This window comes from Podarcis cretensis, assembly GCF_951804945.1.
Source record: "Podarcis cretensis genome assembly, chromosome: 4".
Classification (NCBI taxonomy): domain Eukaryota; kingdom Metazoa; phylum Chordata; class Lepidosauria; order Squamata; family Lacertidae; genus Podarcis; species Podarcis cretensis.
In genome coordinates this window covers 41,576,898-41,591,152 of record NC_137173.1, presented here as the reverse complement: position 1 = coordinate 41,591,152, position 14,255 = coordinate 41,576,898, and the positions used below count along the sequence as shown (strand labels likewise).

Sequence of the window (14,255 nt, the reverse complement as noted above, 5' to 3'; positions counted from 1 at the left end):
TCCAATGACAGTTTTAATGAAAAGGCAGTCACATGTATTTCACATACCTGGTCCTAAGACATGCTGTTCCTTTAAAAAAATTGTTTTGTTTGCTGCAGCTGTCTTCCAGAAAACATTCATATTTTTTATACTTTGAATAGAAACTATTTCCAGAAACGTACCAAACCCAACTTTCAAAGAAGAATTTTTAATTATCCATTGTACCTAGTACCATCCCATGGAGCAGCTAAAAAAAAGTTTTTCCTTCTTTGGATATTCAGCTAATTTGCAGTTCTTGTTCAGGATTCTGGTTGAAAATGGTTAAACACATTTACTGGAAACTACTGATTTGTAATATTTAGACATTAGTCATTTACAATAGATAAGGCTCTGCGTAGATGGCATATCTTTGATTCAGCAGAAATGTTACATGTATTTCTAAATCTTTGTTTTCCACTTCACCTTATTGCTGTTGTGTTTGGACCTTTCCCCATGAGTTACAAGGTGATCATACCTAATACGTAAGCGTTTAACTTTGAACAAGCTCCGAAGCTCTACTTTTAATGAAGCTATTACTAAAATAAACATAGAATCATAGAATCATAGAGTTGGAAGAGACCACAAGGACCATCGAGTCCAACCCCCTGCCAAGCAGGACACACCATCAGAGCACTCCTGACATATGGTTGTCAAGCCTCTGCTTGACAACAGCATTGCCCTCAGAATTGCCCTCAGAATTATGATATCTTTACATATGTGGTATGTTCACACTTACTAACACTTTGTTTTCAGATGATGAAAAGGCAAGTCCACATCCTGGAACAAGTGAACCTGTTTTAAGTTTACATTATAGTACAGAAGGGACAACTACAAGCACAATAAAATTAGACTTCACTGATGAATGGTAAGATTGCACTACTTTTCCCAATTTTAGCTATGACTTCAGTTGTAGCATTTTGGGGTGATCAATGGGCCATTGAAATCAATGGGCTGTATTCAATACTGTCCATGTGCAAGCAGAACAGACTTCCACTTGTGGTGGGACTTGCCTTCCCTTGTCTTCACTGCACAAATCTGTTCTGGAATGGTGGGGGACCTTCTAGAGAAGATGGGGGAGTTTAGGGGGCCATGTGGGGAGGGAAGGAAGGTGATGTGAAGTCTGCTTGCTCAACACTGGATACTGCCCAATGGATTTAAGTTGTATTTTGGTTTACTCTATGGTTAACATTAGATCTCACACTTGAACTTTTTCACTTAATAGCTTTTATATGCTACACTGCCAGAATAACTTCATTAGGAAAAAGTGCTGAGTTAGACCAGAGGAATATTGTGTTAGGCTAGATGCAAGTTTTAGGAATTGTATGAAAAATACATTTATTTCACATACCCAAGCTTTACATGGTGCTTTCAGTATTTTAAAATCATTTTGAAAAGTATTTCAAGCATTATTTCATTACATTTACTGGGATAGTAAATCGTACTGGAGATCATTTCCACCCCTGGGATTACACATAAAACACTTTTCAGTCTTACTATATGAATTGAATATCAAATTTAGTAGAGTGGGGTACAATAATTGCAATAATAAAACAAAAGCAGGTGAAACAATAAATAACAATATTAAAACACAGAGAGCAGCTTATTCTATTATTATAACAGAGCAGAGTTGAGAATTCAAATATGCCTGAAAAATAGCAAAGTGTTAACCTGGTGGTGAAATTGATCTTAAGTTGGCACCACATGGACCTCAGAGGGAGGGAGTTCCATAGTCGGAGAACCACTGCAGAGAAGGTGCTCTCCTGTGTCATTGCATAATTTCCAAACGTGAGGTGCTGAGCAGGGCATCCCTGGAAGGGCTTAATGCCTGTGCAGGAAGACATTGAGAGGGTGGTACTGTCAAGTCAGGACAGTTACATGGCTCCAGTGAACTATTCCACTCAACAGCCTAGCAAGCAGCAATCTATAGTAGCTGCAGCTTCCAGGTAATCTTCAAGGGCAGCCCCAAGTATTACAGTTACCCAAGTGGGAATCCAGTTTTTATAGCATAGTATATGAAGAAGAAAGCATTATGCACCAGATGGTATAATGGTCATGACCCACACAGCAATAATCAATACAATATTTTGTTACAGAGCAAAAACAAACACTATTTTGGTTATAAAAATTTATAATTGCTTCAGTACTAGTATGTATACACGAACTCTTGTTATTTCTGAACTACAATGAAAATTACAAGCAGCTTTTTCCAAATAAGAATTGAAAGAGTGTGTGTGTTTGTTTGTGTGTGTGTATATGTATGTATGTATGTATGGGGAAGACATCGTAAAGCAGCATAGATTACATACATATTTAGATTTCCTATATTATAATTAATGGTATATAAAATATCAAACTAAATTGATGAAAATCAATATTGTATATTTAGATATATTGTACTGCTTCTACAATACTCAATGTAAAGCACAAACTATTTCAATTAATGTTTTCTTATCTTTGCTTTTCGTTTCATTCTGATAGGTGTTAGTTTTTCCATGTCCACATTTTATTGTCATTCCTTCATGAAGCATAATGTATACAACCTCCAGTTTTTTCCATATAATACTCTAACAGCCATAGCCATTCAAGATGCTAGTTTTTAACGTCCTTTAGAAATAAACACATCCATATAATTTTAAAGGTAATAAAGAGGATCTAGAGGGATTGCATATCGTAGTATGCTTTCTGTAATCTTCTTAATAATTCTCCAGTAAATTTTTCTCTGCAACATTCCCAGCAAAAGAAGTTTGCTTCCTTTTCACGCTGTCAGTATTTTTTTGGGTAGTTCTTCTTACTATTACTATTATTATAACAGGGTTAATATACCATCTTGTCATTACCATATAACAGTTCTTTCTGACTGCTGTCTTTAGTAAAATTTTATGGTGCTTATTACAGAGTATTTCCCATATCTCCATAGCAATATATTTTTCCTTATTTTATAATATTATTTAACTAGCTCATACTTCAATAATACTAGTAAATGGTTTTTATTCTGGGAATATATTTGAAGGGCAGGCTATAAATATCTAAAATAAATACATGCGTCTGTTGAATGTTCTTGTTGCTAGGAGCAGTACAGCTTCAAGTTCCAGAGGGAGTGGAAATTACAGCAAACCTGAAGGTCAGGAAGAATCCCTGAGAACTCAGAGTTCAGAGACACCAATATTAGAGAGTTCAGAATCAAGTAAGATGTGAATTTGTTGCCTTTATAGCAGTGATACAGCCACCATATATATACACACATATACATACACTTTTTTGAAAGATAAAAAGTAATGTGTATATAATTGTAAGGGCACAGGATAAAATAACACTTAAAAAACCGAGGGGAGAAAATGGAAAGTGGGGGGGCGAATAACACCTATATACAAAAACTAAGAGAGAACTTATAAACATTACAAGATTGTTATTGTAGTTAACTTACATTTAACCTAATGCAGTGTTTATAGAAATGAATTCCAAATATTGTTAAATTTGTCCATGGCAAGTCTACGTTTATATGTGATTTGTTCATGTGCTGCAAGTTTGCACATATCTTCTATCAATTTGTCAAGAGATGATATAGCTATATCATTCTTGTTCCTGTTTAAGTTTATCAAATCCACAACCAGCCTGATATTATCTGTGGCTTGTCTTCTCTTTATAGAGCCTATTTGGACATTTTTAATAATAGTTGGTATTACTGTTTGCAGCCTACTTGCCAATATTGCCATTAAAATGTTTGTATCAATATTAATCAGAGAAATTGGGCATTGGTTGGTGCTTTGGAATAACAGTAATGTACCGTATTTTTCGCCCTATAGGACGCACTTTTTCCCCTCCAAAAATGAAGGGGAAATGTGTGTGTGTCCTATGGGGCGAATGCAGGCTTTTGCTGAAGCCTGGAGAGCGAGAGGGGTCGGTGCGCACCGACCCCTCTTGCTCTCCAGGCTTCAGGAGAGCCCCAGCGCCAGCCCCACAAGGTCGGGGGACAGCGGGGAGGCGGAACGTCTTCCCCGCTGTCCCTGGACCTGGTCTGAAGGCGGGTGGCGGGGGGAAGAGCGCTTCTCCCCGCTGCCGGCCCCACAAGCGCCTGGGGGGGGGAATAATTCTTTTTCTTTATTCCCCCCCCAAAAAACTAGGTGCATCCTATGGGACGGAGCGTCCTATGGGGCGAAAAATACGGTATGCCTGATTAGCTCAATAATGTTGAGCTAATTCCTTCTCTGAATATCTCATCATATAATTGAAATAACCTAGGTGCCTAGAGATCAATGTATGTTTTGTACCATTCCACTAGGAATCTGTCTAGGCCTGGTGCTTTACTGTTTTCCATGTTTGAGATTATTCTCAAACATAATCTCAGTTTCTGATATTAGGGACATTAATAATTGTTTTTGCATAGATTCTGAATCAGGTAATTTTATTTTTTTTAAAAAAACTTCTCCATCACCTCTTCCAATATACCTCTTTCTGTTGGAGCTATATACACGTCATCTAATTCACTTCTAATTTGTGAGACTATTAACCTTTCTTTCTTTTGCTTAAGTCAATTTGCTAGAATTCTACCCCCCTTTCACCTGTTTCCCAATACTTTTTGTCCCATATACATAAGCATTATATCTACTTGTTTTGATAATGTATTACATAGCTCAAATTTCTTCTTTCTTATTTTACTACGCAGATTATCAGTTGAGTTATTAACTATTAATGGCCACAAATCTTTAATTCCTCTTTCATTTTTCCCCTTAACTGTTTCTAAGGTTTTTTTATGTGATGCACATGCTATAATTCAGCCTCTAATACAAGCTTTTTATGCTTCCCATTCATACATCCTAGTGGTCAAAGTCTTGGCTTTTAAGTCAAAGAATTGTTTAGTCTCAGTCTTCATTTGTTTTACAAAATCTGACTGGTCAAATTTATGGGTTTGACCTGAATATTCAATGCAGAACTTTGCCAGGAATTGAATATAGTTTTTCAAGCTTTTTGCCCTAGCAAGGGCTTTCACTTTAGCAGATTTAGAGCATGCCTTAATCACCTCCTTAGAAAAATCTGGAAAAAGAGAAAGATTAAATAGCCACCTTTATATCATTGTATGCCTGTGCTTACTTTATTTCAAATCATTACACTCTTGGTTTATTTGTACTATTTTTATGGATATATTGTCATTGCTTGTATTTTTATCCTTTTATAAACCACTTTGGGATTTCCTTTGGCTATGGGTGAGGAAAGCTATGAAAAATCTAAGTAAATTAAACATTTGTACATATACTATGAACAAAACAAGGTTTTCAATCTGATTTTTGGGGAGTTCGGAGCACAGGAGGTAAGTGTAACATCCATGCTGTGATTCACAGAGCTCTGTAGGGTGCTTCTGCTAGCCCACATATCACAATATGATACTTAAACTATGCTCAGTTTCAGAAATAGTGTGCGGTGTGGCATGTCGGGGTTGCTGTTTGAGAAAAACAACACAAACACACCATTAGGCTCATGAAAGAAGTTTCACAGTTCTTTGTACATTGACTTTAGTATTCTGTTGTAAATCCAGAGCCCTGCATAAAACAATACAGTTATCGTTTAAAATATAAAATTAACCTAATATTAAACTATTTATATGAATATATATTTTAAATGAATTGTTAAATTCTTAATGTCCATGATAAGTATTCAATATTAGTAAGATAAAAGAATCTCAAAAATAAACAAGCCTTGTAAAATGGGTTGCTGCAAAAGATTATGGAGTCATCTGTAATAAGCTTGTGAATGTTAGATATTAGTAAGTGATTCTTGAGTCACTTTTATTGTTCCAGTTGAACATGAATAATACTCATTCACAAAACATTCTAATCTATTTTGATTAACATAAGTATGTAGAATCTACAGCTAGAGATATAGATGGAATCAGAAAGCCAGTTTATTTTTTCAGTAGTACACATTGCAGCAGTGCCTGACTTACTGTATTTTTAATATTTTTTCAGTGCATAATTTTTGTCAGTTTTCATTACTTTCCATGCAAGCTATACAATACTTTAGAAGGCTTATGATAGTGACAACAGTATATAATAGCTAATTTCAGAAATTGCTAGTAGCCCATTTGCACTATTTATATAATTTAAATACTGAATTCCAGGAATTCCTGAAGACTCACATGGGGAAAGTACAAATGTTGAAGAATTGACACCTATAAGTGAAAATGTTGGAACACCACATTCAGGTATGTAAAATGGTAACATATGCATACTTTACCCAAAAGCTGTAAATGTAAGCAAACTCAAGCTCTCTTCTCCCCGCACCCCTGAAATACTTATATCTCCAGGGCAGGTTATAGCTATTTATTTTTTCTACTTTAGGTTTTAATAAAGTTGTCAAAGATAATTCAAAATGTTTTTAGTGTGGTAACTGATTAAATGTCATTGTTTGTTCTATCAGATAATGATGTGTCTGACCAACTGGAAAGTAGTATGGAACTAGAAAATGATCCTCATCTTGACATAACCTGCCAGACACCAGGTGAAAGCTTATCAAGAAAAGACACAGAAGAGCAAGGAAGCGTGAGTCAACAAAGTACAGAGTCCACTGCCAACTCAAATAATACAAATCATGAACCTCAATCCCAACCAGATTCCTCAGGGCTTGCTTCTCATGAAGAATCATCTATGAGAAGTTCTGCTTTCCAAGAAACTGATGATAGTGATGATGACCCTGTTCTGATACCAGGAGCCCGGTTTCGTGGAGGAGTAGGCCATAGGTTAGTATTGTGGTGCGCTCTCCCCTCCTACAGACAGTTCTGTTGAAGTAAAAAATGGGAAATCATGCAGCAGAAGCATTCAGACCTCTTAAAAGTTATGCTGTCAACATGCATTCATGATAGGCATGAGGGATTAGCCCTCATTTCACCACGGGATTCTACTTGCTCTACTTGGATATTAAAATTCTACCTCAGTGCATTGTCTTTTTATATTTTCAGTTGGATTTGCATAATTGTCTATGTATTGTAGCACATCATGTGATCCTTCAATGACCTGGACTCTCATACTGAAGGCAACTATCCTATACACATTTACCTGGGGTTAAATTTCAGTGGACTCAGTAGGACTTACTTCTCAGTACACATATATAAGATTGTGCTGCAGGAGTGCATGGTCCCATGCGTTTATTTATATGCCATGTCTGCATAACAGGCATATATAAAGAGGTTCACTTAGTCAATTTTTCATGCACATAGAATTCTCTTTCCTTGTACTTAACAGAGCTTGATTGTCTTCCAGAGACTTGGAAAACATTCTGGTTGTATTTGTTTTTAGTGACTAGTAGAAAATCGATATAGAATTGTTTGCTTTTTCCCTGAGGAGCTTGACACAGTGCTTATGGTGTCTTCACCATTTTATCTCCACAACAACCTTGTGAGGCTGGGCTGAGTTTGTGTAACTGCCCGAGGTCACTTAGCGTGCTTCATGAATGAATGGGGATGGTTAAATTGGACCTGGAGCACTGTACAGTTTCTTAACACTATTATATACATTATTTTTATTTGAATGACTTCAGCTGTTATTCCTTTCACTAGATATATAAGAGGAACAGCAGTAGGTGGTAGAATATTGAGGTAATTCAGAATTACCATCCCATGTAGAAATATGATTACTTCCTTCATTGGTATGGTATCTAACCACCTTTTGTACCAGTTACTATACAAGTTTTAAATCTATTGGACTTCATATAGAGAGGGTGACAGCGGAGAGTAATTTTAGTTGTATGTTGTGCCCCCCCCAAATAAAGGTAATTGCTGTGTGAAAGGTTTAACAAGTCTATTAAGCTCTTTAGTGTGTTCATTAAAGATGAATGCAGTGTAAAAATATACAGTGGAACTAAAGCCCAGGTAGTTCTCTTTTGTTAAACACGTATTGTATTTTTCATGTGTCATGGCTTACGTGATTTGTTGACTAACATAATATATACTTATTGTAAACCATGGGAGGGGAACACTGTTCTTGTGCTCATGTTCTGCTTGCTGGTTTCCCATAGGCATCTGGTTGGCCAGTGTGAGTACAGAATGCGTAACTAGATGGGCCATTGGCCTGATCCAGCAGGCTATTCTTGTGTTCTTATGTTAAAATGATTATATTGCTTGAATGCATCCGTTGGCTAACTGACAGCTTCTGCTTCAAATGCTGTCAATGGGCGACCTGCTGGTGGTGCTTATAAAATCCTCAATTTCATTATTGGCATTGAGTATAATACTCAAAAGAAAACTTGCACAGGCTGTATTTGCATGCTCAAGCTTTGCTGTCCTCCCTCTTTTTGTTGTTTGAGAGTAAAAGCAAATGTTTAATAATGTATCAAAAGGCAAAGGTTGTTTTATATGGGCTAGTAGTCTAACCCTCTAGCCACAATTAGCCTGTTTAAATCCCATTGAGGTTATTGGGATCTAAACAACCAAACTCTGAACAGGACTGCAAACCAGGTTATTATGTAGCTTTCTGACAATGATGGCCTTTCTGTTCATAATCCATAGGCGATCTGCTGTAGCTCGCATTCAGGAGCTCTTCAGAAGAAGGAAAGAGAGAAAAGAGATGGAGGAATTGGAAACACTGAATATTAGACGCCCTTTAATAAAAATGGTTTACAAAGGTCATCGAAACTCCCGGACAATGGTACATAGTTTACTGCTAAATTTATAATTTGGTTTGCTCTAAATATGTGTTATACTAACCTATATTAGAAGAGAACTTATAAGAAAAATTAAGATATATGCACATCATAATACAGTTATGGTTACTCAAGTACCTTTGCAAAGTCTTAGTCCGGAGCACTGCATGCCTGGTCAACATTATGAAATAACTTTGAATTTAAAATAAAAGTAACACTCTCCCCTGGTGTTATAATGGACTTGCATGGGTTTGGCTTCATCCACTCAAAGGCAGGAACAAAATCGCCTCGAAAAAACCTCAGACAAACTATTTTGCCTCTGTTCTCCTCTGTTTGCCTCTGTTACATTTTTGCCCTCGCTGGGGGCAGTTGCCTAAGACCTATTTTCTCTCTCCTTTTTGCGTCTCCATATCCCAGGCTTGTATTTTGAATCTGTGTTATATTGCTGTGTGTTTATGGTGTCTAGGACTCTTGTCTGTTCTCTTGGTGCCCTGGACTATTTGAGTGTGTGTTTCTCACAGGTGTTTCCTTGCAATTGATTTTGTGATGATTTTTACTGCAATTTATTTGTTCAGTGATTTCCCCCGACGTGTAATTTTCTCAGTAATGACCATCATTCTTGAGGAGGGCCAAGTAATAAATGTGACATTATTGGCAGTGTGAGCCACCAGAGGGCACCCAGTAACCCTCCAACTTCTTTCATGGATTAGAAGAGCTAGGAAGGATCTGTCAGAGGAGGAAGGCACCTTGTTGTTGGCATCTGTCTGTCTTGAGAAACAATGAAGTGTGCCTCCAATGGTGATGTCAAACTGTTGCGTTAGGCTGGGCAGTGTCCTGGGCTGCCCAGACAACAGGACCCCCCTCTTGGCCTCACTGGTGTCCAAAGGAAAGCAAAGCAATACATTTGGCACAAGCTTGGCTTCAGGAGTTGCTGGAAGGAGGCATACAATGTGCCATCCAACCGTCTTACGGACACCACTCCAGATTTGTGGAGGGTTTTCTCCTTAGCCTTTTCTTCTCCCAGAGATATCTCACAAGGCAGCAGAGGTTTAGCATCATAGTTTTCCTTCTCCTTGATGGGCTACCTTCCCAGGTTGACAGGCCCCATCTTCCCCTCACTTCCCTCTACAGCACATACAGAAACTGCCTTCTTTACCATTAGACCCACTATTGGTCTCATCTGCTCAATCAGTTGGAGCCTGTCTTTGCATGCAGGGGAGGTCCCTAACTCACTGAGGGTGCAAGACCTATTGGCTACCCTCTTCTAGGGTACCCTCAGGTGACCAGTCGAAGCCGTTCCCAAGGTGTGACTGCTGTTGCATGCTGACAGCTTCTTGGAGCCACAGGTGAGAGCTGAGTGCAGGGTGGGGGACGAAAGGTGACTACTCCAGAAGGAGCATGGCATTTCCTCCACTATTATCAACTGTGATTCAAGTTCTGGGAATAAGTTTGTAGGGCTTGAGCCCTCCCCACCACAATTAATGGGATCAGTCTTCAGTACTGCTCCTCAGCAGTCAGCCCCTGTGCAGCTGTGAATAAAAATCAGCAGTGATTCTTTAATGATGTCGCAAAAAATAAAAGGGAAGCTGATTCAGCAGCCCTTATTAACCTTTCTTCTGAAACTTTTGTTAGGTGGAAAGCTATTTAGTCATGAAGCTTTAAAAGGTGTGTTGGCGGAGTTCAAAGAAAAAGGCCATGCCTCTGAAGGCTATGTTTACCCAATTACCACCACTGCCACTATTTTTGTTCCCCAAGGTCTTTTGAAAACGGTAGGGATTTTCAGTCTGCCCCTGCTGCCTGGAACAGATCCAGGTTCTAGTCCTGAGGTCAGTGGCAGCAATCTCATGCATTTATGTCAGTTTGCTGCCCTGCCACATTTAGAGAATTTGGAGAAGTTGTTGTTATGTTGGTGTTTTGTGCAGTGGTACCTCGGGTTACAAACTTAATTCGTTCCAGAGGTCCGTTCTTAACCCGAAACCATTCTTAACTTGAGGCACGTTTTTGCTAATGGGGACTCCCACTGCCGTCAGTGCGCAATTTCCATTCTCATCCTGGAGCAAAAGTTCTCAACCTGAGGTACTACTTCTGGGTTAGTGGAGCTTGTAACCCAAAGTGTTTGTAACCCGAGGTACCACTGTACTTTGTTTCTATGTCTCTTAGCTTGGCATGAATGTAATTGGTCACTTCAGGGTAACAGAGACAAAAGACTTTCTTTGAGGCAGTGGCGTAGCGTGGGGGGTGCAGGGGGGGCCGGCCGTACCGGGCGCAACATCTGGGGGTTAGGGTTAGGGGGCGCAAATCCATGGGTTAGGGGACGCAAATTACTTGCCTTGCCCCGGGTGCTGACAACCCACACTACGCCACTGCTTTGAGGCAACTGTATTCCTGCCTTTGAGTGTTTGGAGCAGCAATCTTAATTGAGTCCACTATAACATCACATAGAAATATGTTTCCAGCTAAACCAACAGTCCTTTCTATTTAGTGCTGCTTAGGGTCTCTTCTAAATAGATGCTTTAAACATTGTATAGGTATATATATTGTATGTAGTACGTATATTAGCTATAGGTACTATGTAGGGCCTTGGGGCACCTTTTAAATGGATAGTATCATTTGAAACAAACTATTTCTTATTTTTTTAAAAACATCTTTATTTAAAAGTAATGGGTACAGTTCTGCCCTTGCTAAGATAAATCAACCCACAGTTTAAGTTGGCTTATTTCAGTTTGCCTGCATTCAAACTTAATGCTAAATTGCTGTTTGTTAAAGATGGAAGCAATTGCGCATAGCCATGTCAGGAAAGGAAAGGAGTTGTGAAGTCTGAGACATGTTCATATGACACTGAACCATAGTTTAGTGTTGTGTATGAATGCAGCCTGTATACAACTTTGAAAGTGAATTAGAATGTCTCGCAGCTGTGCATACTAACCATAATGAAATGTTTTGTCCCCCCCCCCCCAATTTTTTTTTCTATACAGATAAAAGAAGCCAATTTTTGGGGTTCTAACTTTGTTATGAGTGGTTCAGATTGTGGCCATATCTTCATCTGGGATCGGCATACTGCTGAGCACTTGATGCTGCTGGAAGCAGATAACCACGTGGTGAACTGTCTGCAGCCACATCCATTTGACCCAAGTAAGATTATTTTTCTCTCTATAATTTACAGGCATATGCATAGCTTGTAGGGAAGCACTTGAAAACACTTGGCTTCATCCATGTTCTACCAAAATGATAGGTTATTTTTAATAGTTTGTAGTCTGAAGGACCTTAGCTAATTTGTGAAGTGGATACTAATGAGAGATCTTGTCTTAAAGTTATCCTCATAGTCTGTTTCAGATTATTGCCTACATGTTGCAAATTATGCACATGTGAATGCTCCGTAGGGAATAGGAGTTCTAAGTAGAACATAAGAGTGAATTTAAAAGTGAAACCCTTCTAAGAAATTGGTGTGGGGTGGGGGGTTGCAACAAAGTGTGCTAGCCACCAAATAATATTTGTATTTGCAAATGTAAAATAATGGCTACTTAATATATTATTAAATTGTTTTAGTTCTAGCCTCATCAGGTATTGATTATGATATAAAAATCTGGTCTCCACTAGAAGAATCCAAAATTTTTAATCGGAAACTTGCTGACGAGGTAAGCTGATATTTTGCAGCAACACTCCTATTTCTATAATTTTCTTTCCTGACAATATTGATGTTGCTTGTTAATACTTTCTGTGCACTACTAATACCAATTTGTAACTTAGAAGAAAACAATAATTTCATATATGTATTGCCATAAAAAGACCAGTTCACAGTGGGAGTTGTGTCATTGTTTTTGGAACATGGAACTAGATTCTATGGTACATGCAACATGGATTGAAACGTAGTAAATTCTGTTACAGAAGTGAACTGATCGTGAATAGCCTCAAATTGGTAAAGAGTTGTGTGCACCAGTGAAACATGTATTGGGTAAAGAGAAGTCTTTGGTAAATACTGATACAGTGTTTATGTCAGATGCTCATATAATAGTGGCACATAAATATACACAACAAGCCTTATTTTCTAAATCTGCTCTGTTAAATTCTTGCTCAGTGACTGTTTCACTTCCTCACTACCCCTACCCTAGGTTATAACTCGAAATGAATTAATGTTGGAGGAAACCAGAAACACAATCACTGTTCCAGCTTCTTTTATGCTAAGGATGTTGGCATCTTTGAACCATATAAGAGCAGGTAGGAAGATTCTACACACTTTTCACTGAATGAATTGATTTATTACTGTCACAGACCAGAAATCACTTTTGACTAGATTTCTTATGTGAGGTGTTTCATTTCAACTAGTTGCCATTTTGGGGCCAGACGGCTCAAAAGTTGTATTTTTCAATACGACTTTTTGGTTCCTGAAATTCGTTCTGATTGTGCAGATAAAATATCATGGATAGACTTCTAAAGGATATGTTGTCAGTGTGTGAAAACAGGCAAGATCCAAGGATCCCCAGGTGGTGGAGACATCAGGCACCATCCTGATGCCTGGGCATCTTCACTTGGTCACAAGTGGAAAATTATCTGAATCAGAATTTTTAGCAGCTATTCATATTTTTTTCCCTACTGTGTTTCCATCATATTTGTAAAATTGTAATATATATATATATGTTCAGTATACCTTAAGCATTTCTACTTCCTTCATCACTAGACCCTGGACAGTGGTTGAACAAAATGTCGTTTTGTTTTCTGAATTGGAAAAAATGGCTTTAAAATTGTTTCAGTCATTTAACAATTACTCCCATATTTTACAGACCGGCTGGAAGGAGACAGGTCTGAAGGATCTGGCCAGGAGAATGAAAACGAAGATGAAGAGTAATTGGCTCTTCTCTGAAAGTACCTAGACGTCATGAAATTTGTATAAGTCATGAATTATATTTTTCCTTACAAAGCTTTAGTGCAATTTTAAGGTTTTGCTTTTGAGTAACCTAACGTTTTGATTTTGAATGAATGTGTGCATGACTTGCAAAAGTGTGCAAGTAAAATAAGCAAAATATTTTTAAAATGTTTTGCAGTGTATGAGGGGTGCTAGAAAATGCGAAGTGCAATATTTTCCCTTAACTTGCAAACATGGGAGCTTGGATCAGTGTTTTAAAATAACTTACCTTATAGTGAAAACATTGGTTCAAATAAATTTCTATACCTGCTATTTGCATGTTTGTTGCTTTCTATTAAAAGATGTGGTTGTTTTACATTTGTGTTTGTCTTTTTCTGACAACTATGTGAGGAAATCAACACATCACATTCTCTACTGACTACAGAAATTTCAGTTTCCACCCTTCCCCACAGAAATCCTATTGGGGTTTGGAGACTTACATAACTTGTAAGTTGACTAGAAACTTATTCTGCCTTCTTAAAAGACATTTAAGTCAGAACTTTTATGTGCTAAAGTTAAATGTTTCATTTTAGGGGTGTGTGACTATATATTCTCTGAATTGCTTTGGAAGCTCTGATAAAAAGCAGCTTGTCATACAGCACAGAAGACTGCTGTTGCAATACTCGACTGTGTGCACAGATCCAGCCATGTAGCCTTCTGGATCAAAGTCTATTGGAAAAAATGGGCTATATTGATGGTACTGTATCTT

General features: G+C 38.0%; 1 protein-coding gene across 4 annotated transcripts in view; it reads left to right on the top strand.

The window, feature by feature from the left end:
• The window catches only part of DCAF6 (DDB1 and CUL4 associated factor 6), a 49,451-nt gene extending 35,589 nt beyond the window's left edge, over window positions 1-13,862 (top strand). For all 4 annotated transcript variants that reach the window (XM_079974779.1, XM_079974778.1, XM_079974780.1 and 1 more), the window contains 9 exons: window positions 772-883; window positions 3,087-3,202; window positions 6,131-6,214; window positions 6,430-6,748; window positions 8,513-8,651; window positions 11,622-11,778; window positions 12,193-12,281; window positions 12,756-12,861; window positions 13,425-13,862. In XM_079974779.1, the coding sequence (XP_079830905.1) occupies window positions 772-883; window positions 3,087-3,202; window positions 6,131-6,214; window positions 6,430-6,748; window positions 8,513-8,651; window positions 11,622-11,778; window positions 12,193-12,281; window positions 12,756-12,861; window positions 13,425-13,489 (1,187 nt within the window). In that variant the 3' untranslated portion in view covers window positions 13,490-13,862. The remainder of the gene's footprint in view (window positions 1-771; window positions 884-3,086; window positions 3,203-6,130; window positions 6,215-6,429; window positions 6,749-8,512; window positions 8,652-11,621; window positions 11,779-12,192; window positions 12,282-12,755; window positions 12,862-13,424) is intronic.
• The last annotated feature ends 393 nt before the right edge of the window (window positions 13,863-14,255 follow it).